At 70.0% G+C, this 7,310-nt stretch overlaps 1 protein-coding gene across 1 annotated transcript; it reads left to right on the top strand.

Moving 5' to 3' along the window:
- Window positions 1-651: 651 nt before the first annotated feature.
- On the top strand, window positions 652-5,199 carry HINT2 (histidine triad nucleotide binding protein 2). The gene is made up of 5 exons (XM_073343269.1): window positions 652-760; window positions 2,527-2,682; window positions 3,775-3,879; window positions 4,344-4,416; window positions 5,014-5,199. Exons 1-5 carry the CDS (start codon window positions 689-691, stop codon window positions 5,103-5,105), a joined length of 498 nt encoding a protein of 165 aa, XP_073199370.1. The 5' UTR covers window positions 652-688; the 3' UTR covers window positions 5,106-5,199.
- The last annotated feature ends 2,111 nt before the right edge of the window (window positions 5,200-7,310 follow it).

The raw sequence follows: 7,310 nt of genomic DNA, 5'->3' as shown, positions 1-7,310 counted from the left end.
GCTCAGCACCAAAGGGCCGCAGCGCACGGCGCTGCCCACCCCTGGGAGCCGCCCTCAGAGCCCCCAGCCCCAGGGAGAAGTGTGAACGCGGCCCCCAAACCCGTCAGACACGGAATGGCCCCTCGCGTGAGCTGCTGCTGCACCAGCGCGTGTGTGCGCACGACTGCCGGGCACCAGCACGTGTGTGCGCACCAACAGCCCTGCACCAGCGTGTGTGTGCGCACGACTGCCGGGCACCAGCGCGTGTGTGCGCACGACTGCCCTGCACCAGCGCGTGTGTGCGCACGACTGCCAGGCACCAGCGCGTGTGTGCGCACGACTGCCGGGCACCAGCGCGTGTGTGCGCACCAACAGCCCTGCACCAGCGCGTGTGTGCGCACCAACAGCCCTGCACCAGCGCGTGTGTGCGCACGACTGCCCTGCACCAGCGTGTGCACACGACAGCCGGGCACCAGCGTGTGCGCACACAGGAACGTGCACGTGCATCCGTGCACCTTGCACACGCGCACGTCCCGCGTGCCTTTCTGTGGGGGAGGGACCCGCCACTGGCGCCAGCCGGGAAACTGAGCCCGGAGGGCGGGACACGGGCCCTCCAAGGGCAGGGGAGTGGCAGAGCCGGCGGCCAATGGGGAGTGAGCCCCGCCCCCGCGGCCGGCCGGGCCAATGGGCGGCGCGGAGCGGGCTCAGCATGGCGGCCGCGGCGCTGCGCGGGGCCCGGGGCTTGGCCCGCGGCTGGGGGCCGGGGGCCCGCTGGGGACAGGTACCGCCGGGGACCCAGGAGTCCGGCCCCGCCCCCCGGCTCGCGGGGCTTGGCCCATGCGCGGAAGGGGCGGGACCCGGACTCCTGGGTCCTGTCCCGGCTGTGGGGTGGCTGGGGGTGGGGCTGGGAGCCGGGACTCCTGGGTCCTGTCCCGGCTGTGGGGTGGCTGGGGGTGGGGCTGGGAGCTGGGACTCCTGGGTCCTGTTCCCGCTGGGGAGGTGTATGGGGCGGGCTGGGACTCCTGGGTCCTGTCCTGGTTGTGGGGTGGATGGGGGTGGGGCTGGGAGCCGGGACTCCTGGGTCCTGTTCCCGCTGGGGAGGTGTATGGGGCGGGCTGGGACTCCTGGGTCCTGTCCTGGTTGTGGGGTGGATGGGGGTGGGGCTGGGAGCCGGGACTCCTGGGTCCTGTCCCGGCTGTGGGGTGGATGGGGGTGGGGCTGGGAGCTGGGACTCCTGGGTCCTGTCCTGGTTGTGGGGTGGATGGGGGTGGGGCTGGGAGCTGGGACTCCTGGGTCCTGTCCCGGCTGTGGGGTGGATGGGGGTGGGGCTGGGAGCCGGGACTCCTGGGTCCTGTTCCCGCTGGGGAGGTGTATGGGGCGGGCTGGGACTCCTGGGTCCTGTCCTGGTTGTGGGGTGGATGGGGGTGGGGCTGGGAGCCGGGACTCCTGGGTCCTGTCCCGGCTGTGGGGTGGATGGGGGTGGGGCTAGGAGCCGGGACTCCTGGGTCCTGTCCTGGCTGTGGGGTGGATGGGGCGGGCTGGGACTCCTGGGTCCTGTCCTGGCTGTGGGGTGGATGGGGGTGGGGCTGGGAGCTGGGACTCCTGGGTCCTGTCCTGGCTGTGGGGTGGATGGGGGTGGGGCTGGGAGCCGGGACTCCTGGGTCCTGTCCCGGCTGTGGGGTGGCTGGGAGCCGGGACTCCTGGGTCCTGTTCCCGCTGGGGGGGTGTATGGGGCGGGCTGGGACTCCTGGGTCCTGTCCTGGTTGTGGGGTGGATGGGGATGGGGGTGGGGGTGGGGCTGGGAGCCGGGACTCCTGGGTTCTGTCCCGGCTGTGGGGTGGATGGGGGGCTGGGAGCCCGGTGCCTGGGGCGATGGCCTCGGGCCCGCAGCCCTGCACTGTGTGGTCACCGCAGAGCACCAAGCCGGCCAAGGCGCCCCCCGAACCCGCGGCTCCCGGGGCAGGGCAGGGCAGGGCTCCGGGTGGACGCTCCCCGCGGCGAGGGAAGGGGGTTCTCCGGCTGCGTGGTGGGGCAGCAGCTCGCTGGGTGCAGGAGCTCTTGGCTCGGGCGAGCCGCGGGCCGGGCTCAGCCCCCAGCGATGGCCCAGGCCTGGGCCCGCTCCCCGAGCTCCTGCCAAGGTCCGCTCCCCCCGGGCTGGGTCGCGCTGGGGGGCTGCTGCTCGCGTCTCCCAGCTCCGGCCCAGCAGAGCCTGCAGCTCCGAGCCCTCCGACGTGCAGGACGTGCCCTCGGCTACGTGCCGCTCACCGAGCAGGGCCCCGCTGTGCTCCCACCCCGGGCACAGCTCAGTGCGGAGCAGCCCCTGGGGGCGCCGACGGGGCGGGATCCTGGGGGCTGTGCTGCTGCCCGCAGCCCCGTCTCGCTCGCCACGGGGTGGCCCGTGCACGAGAGGCTGGAGAGCCGGGTGGGAGGCGAGGGACTGGGCCCTCCACAGCTGTGTCTGTGGGGCTGCTCCGTTCCCGGGGTGTGCAGAGCAGGGGGTACACCTGGCAGTGCCCAGGCCCCTGAGCTGATGCCCCTCTGCCCCAGAGATGCTACGTGGCCGCCGGGGGGCAGGACGGGGAGGTGCAGAAGGCTCAGCAGGCAGCTGAGGCCAGAAAGGAGCCAGGCCAGCGGCCCCCGACCATCTTCAGCAAGATCATCGACCGCACCATCCGGGCCGACATCCTCTACGAAGACGACAAGGTGACGCCCTCCGCCTCGTTCGGGGGGATGCGGGTCCCTCGTGGGGGGTTCCCCGCAGCCCCACTCCAGCTTCCTGCATCTCTGCTGGGAACGTCCTGACCTGCCCTGGATCCGGGTGCTCTCTCCCCTCCCCAGAACAAGGCTTGTTGGCCTGCCCCCTGCTGAGCCCGCTGTGGTTGTGGGGGTCAGGGGGAGATAGGGCCATTGTCCCTAGCTTGCCAGGCTCCCCCCGGGGTTGTTCCCCCACCTTGCTCCATGCGGGAGTCGGAGGGATGGGTCTCTGTCCTGCCATCTCTCCCCACCCCCCCCAGGCTCCTAGATCGAGTGCTGGCAGCTGCCCCCAGCTGCCGTGGGGCTGGGCCTGAGCTGGGGGCCACGCTGCTCCCTGCCCTGGGCACGCACTGCCGAGGGCTTGCCCGCTTGGCTCCCAGCATGGTGGGTGGGGCTGAGGGGAGGATGCTGGGGCTGGGAGCCACCTGCGTGGGGCTGGGAGCTCGGCTCCCTCAGAGCCTTTGGGCCAGGAAGGGGGTGAAGCAGGGGCAAACCCAGGTCTCTGCCATGTGGGGCACGGGGGGCTCTGAGCCTTGCCCTGCTCCTGGAGCGGCCTCCGCCAGCCTCTTCACACCTTGGCCCTGGCTAGGGCAGGGGGACTCCAACTGGGCCCTCCCCTCTGCTGGGAACGGGCTGCCCGGGGCAGGGAAGTCAGCCTGGCTGGGCTGGGTGACGGCTGAGGGGTGAGTGCCCCTGAGAGATGGGGTGCCCCCCGTTTCCCAGAGCCCCCCAGAGCTCGCCCGTGTGCACCCCCTCCCAGAGCTCCCTGGCCCAGCCCCCTCGCGTCCCTGCAGTCCTGGGTTTAGCTTCACAGAGCACTTGGCAAGGTTCCCAACCCAGTGGGGTGTGGAGCACGGCTGGGGGTGACGTGACCCCTGGAGGCCTTGGGGGGAGGGCTATGACCCTGCAGGGAATGTGTCAGTGGCCCCGTGGGGGGCAGGGGAGGGGACAGTGACCCCGCAGTCCCAGCCCTGGCTGAGCTGGTGCCTGCCCCACGGTGGGTGGCCCCTGGCAGCAGTGCTCACGGCGCTCTCCCCGCAGTGCCTCGCCTTCCGGGATGTGGCCCCGCAGGCCCCCGTGCATTTCCTGGTGATCCCCAAGCGCCCCATCCCGAGGCTGAGCCATGCGGCAGCGGGGGACACAGAGGTGAGCAGAGCGACTGGACAGGGCCCCCTTCCCCGGGGTGCCTCTGCCCCTGCTCTGGGCTGGGCTGGGGTGGGGAGAGAGGCCCAGGGAACAGCGAGGGTCATGGGGAGCAGAGGGGCTGGGCACGGGAAGGGGGTGGGTCAGCTCCATGTGCTGGCTGGAGGTGGGTGCTGGCACCAGAACCGCGGGGCAGGGGGGTGTTGGCTCCAGCCCTGGTACGGACTGGCTCTGACCTTGGTGGGATGCCCTCCATCAAGAGCCCAGCTGCCCCCTGCCTGGCTGTCAGTGAGGACCTGGGGTCCCCCGGGGCTGGGGTGTGAAGGTGGGCCCCTCTGGGTCACCTGGGGGATGTTCAGGGGTGCAGTGCTCTAGGTCCCCGGGGAGGGGTTCTGGGGGTGCTGTATGTGCTGCCCCCGCCCTGGGTCCCACTTCTCCGCTGAACCTGCCCCTCTGCTCGCGCCCAGCTCCTGGGGCACCTGCTGGTGGTGGCCAGTCAGACGGCGAAGGTGGAGGGGCTGGAGGATGGCTACCGAGTGGGTGAGTTGCTGGGACCCCCCGTACTGGGGAGCGCCCGGCTGCCTGCCCTGTCCTTGGTGGGTTTTCCCTGGCGCTCACCAGCGTTGCCCGCTGCCAGCCCAGCTGTGACCCTGCCCCAGACGTGTGTGAGCCACTGGTGCCCCCCAGCACTTCCCTGCGTCGCTGCCCTGGCATCCCTGCTCTGGGTGGGGGCTGGCCCCACCCCACCCTCTCGCCACGCCCGCAGGGGGCTGGCCCCGCCCTCTCGTGCCACCCCATGTGCCCCGCCCATAGGGGCTGGCCCCGCCCCCCCTCACCCTGCCCCGCCCATAGGGGCTGGCCCCCGCCCCCCTCACCCTGCCCCGCCCATAGGGGCTGGCCCCGCCCCCCCTCACCCTGCCCCGCCCATAGGGGCTGGCCCCGCCCCCCCTCACCCTGCCCCCGCCCATAGGGGCTGGCCCCGCCCCCCTCGCCCTGCCCCGCCCATAGGGGCTGGCCCCGCCCCCCTCACCCTGCCCTCATGCCACCCCTCACGCCCTGCCCACAGGGGGCCAGCCCCACCCCACTTGATCCCCTTGCAGGGGCCTAGCTCGCTCACCCCGTTTCTCTGCCTTTCAGTGATCAACGACGGGAAGCAGGGGGCTCAGTCCGTCTACCACCTGCACTTGCACGTGCTGGGCGGGCGTCAGATGGGCTGGCCCCCGGGCTGAGCTGAAGCTGGAGTGATGGGAGCAGTGGACGCGGCACCAGCCCTGCTGGGCAAACCTGCTCCCCCATTAAAGCCCTGTGAGAGGGCCCATGTGATCACTCGCCCCGTCTGTCCCGGCGCCCGTCCCCCGGCTGTCTGCGGCTCACGCCGGGCAGGGGGGTCGGCCTCCTGCCCCACAGGAAGGGGCTGCGCTGGGGGAAGGGAGCACCCGATGCCCAGGGCAGAGGAGTGAGGGGAGGGGAGGAGGTAGCGTGTGATGCCCAGGCCGGGGAGGGGAGGGACTGTGCGATCCCCAGGGTTAGGGGGAGCATGTGATGTGCGGGCCGGGGGGGAATGGGGGGACTATGTGATGCCCAGCGGGGGAGCGTGTGATGCGTGGGCCTGGGGGAGAATGGGGGGGGAATGTGTGGTATCCGGCAGGGGAGGGGGGGCATGTGATGCGCGGGCCGGGGGGGGAATGGGCGGGCGTGTGATGCCCAGCAGGGGGGGAATGGGGGGGCGTGTGATGCACGGCCTGTGGCTGCCCGTCTGTCCAGGCTCTGCTCCCGCAGCGTCTGGGTGCCTCGCCCGTGTCTGAAGCCACAGGGCTGTGGTGTGTTCTCCTGGCCCCCGAGGCTCGCGGGATTGGGGGGGTTGGTTCCTTTGCTCTCCGCCTTGCTGCAAGGGGCTGTTTGCCCGTGGTGGGGGCGAGGTCTGCGCAGGGCCAGTGTTGCGGCCCCATGCCCAGGCTGGGCCAGTTCCCAACCCGGGGTTGTGTTACGCGTGTATAGAGCCGAAACGCTGCCCGGCCCTGTCAGCGCATGCCCACCCCCACCCCTAGTCCTTGCCGGGACGGGACGGGAACCCTAAGCCAGACGGTCTGTCCCGGAGTCCCCGGGCGATGCTCTGGAACTGCTCCCCAGGAAGCCAGGCAGGACTCTGGGGAAGTCTCCTCTCTGTGAGCAGCCAGTCTGCAGGACACACAGCTCACACAGCTTCCACCTTCCTGGGTCTGACCTGGGAGCATTCAGCCTCCTCTGCCCCTCCCTGCGCTTCCCACAGCGAGTCTGCTCAGGCGGGGCTCTTGGGGAAGCCAGAGGGTCCTGCCCCCCAACTCCGCAGTCAGACGGGACTCTCAGCCAGCCAGTAAAACAGAAGGTTTATTAGACGACAGAAACGCTGTCTAAAACAGAGCTTGCAGGTGCAGAGAACAGGACCCCTCAGCTGGGTCCATTTTGGGGGCAGTGAGCCAGACAACCACATCTGCCCTTCACTCCATGTCCCAGCCAGCCCCCAACTGAAACTCCCTACAGCCCCCCCTCCTCTGGGCTTTGTTCCTTTCCTGGGCCAGGAGGGCACCTGATTCCTTTGTTCTCCAACCCTTTAGCTCTCACCTTGCAGGGGGGAAGGGCCCAGGCCATCAGTTGCCAGGAAACAGGGTGTCGGCCATTCTCTGTGTCCAGACCCCTGCACACACCTGCCCTCTAGGGCTCTGCAACGATCACACACCCTTATCCCACCACCTAGATACTTAAGAACTGCCTAGGGGAAACTGAGGCACCCCCACACTATTCACAGGAAACATTAAGAACAGTCCCACTTCGTCACACCCTCCGCGCCTGCCTTTTCTACTGGTCAGGTAAGACCAGTTGATGATGTAACTTGGGTTTCCTGTGAGGTTTTCCATCTGTATCCAGAGGCAACCACGACCTTGCATGCGCTGGGGAGGAGAGCTCACCGCATCCTCCCGCGTCCTCTTGGTCGTGTGGTTTGTGCCCCAGCTGGAGCTTCCTTCAGCGCTGCCCCAATGTCTTCTTGTGGACCTGGCTCCACAGTGCAGTTACTGCCCTTCCCTGCTGCCGAGGGCTGGCTGCAATAGCTGCAACCAGCTTACCGGGCACTTCCAGTCCCCAACGCAGCACCACCGCTCCAGGGCTCGCGGCGGCCCCTACCTGCGAGGGGCATGAGGGGTCCCTGGGGCGCAGATGCCATGCCTGGGGGCTCTCACGCCCCCCCAGCAGGATGGGGCACTGGGCTGGGTGGACTCTGGCTCTGATACCCTCTGGCTGTTCCCATGATCCGAGGGGGCACCGTGGGGACAAGTTGCTGTGCCAGGACTGGGCAGCTGTGGGTGAGGGGCAGAGGCTGAGAGCTGGAGTCCCAGGCTCTCGGGCGGGGAACGCCTGCCCACCCGCTAGGGTGAATGCCAGCCTGCCCTGGGGTGGGC

The sequence above is a fragment of the Lepidochelys kempii genome, chromosome 5 (assembly GCF_965140265.1).
Source record: "Lepidochelys kempii isolate rLepKem1 chromosome 5, rLepKem1.hap2, whole genome shotgun sequence".
NCBI classification, from domain to species: Eukaryota; Metazoa; Chordata; order Testudines; family Cheloniidae; genus Lepidochelys; species Lepidochelys kempii.
The sequence above is the reverse complement of the archived record's forward strand: the minus strand, read 5'-3'. Positions and strand labels throughout refer to the sequence as shown.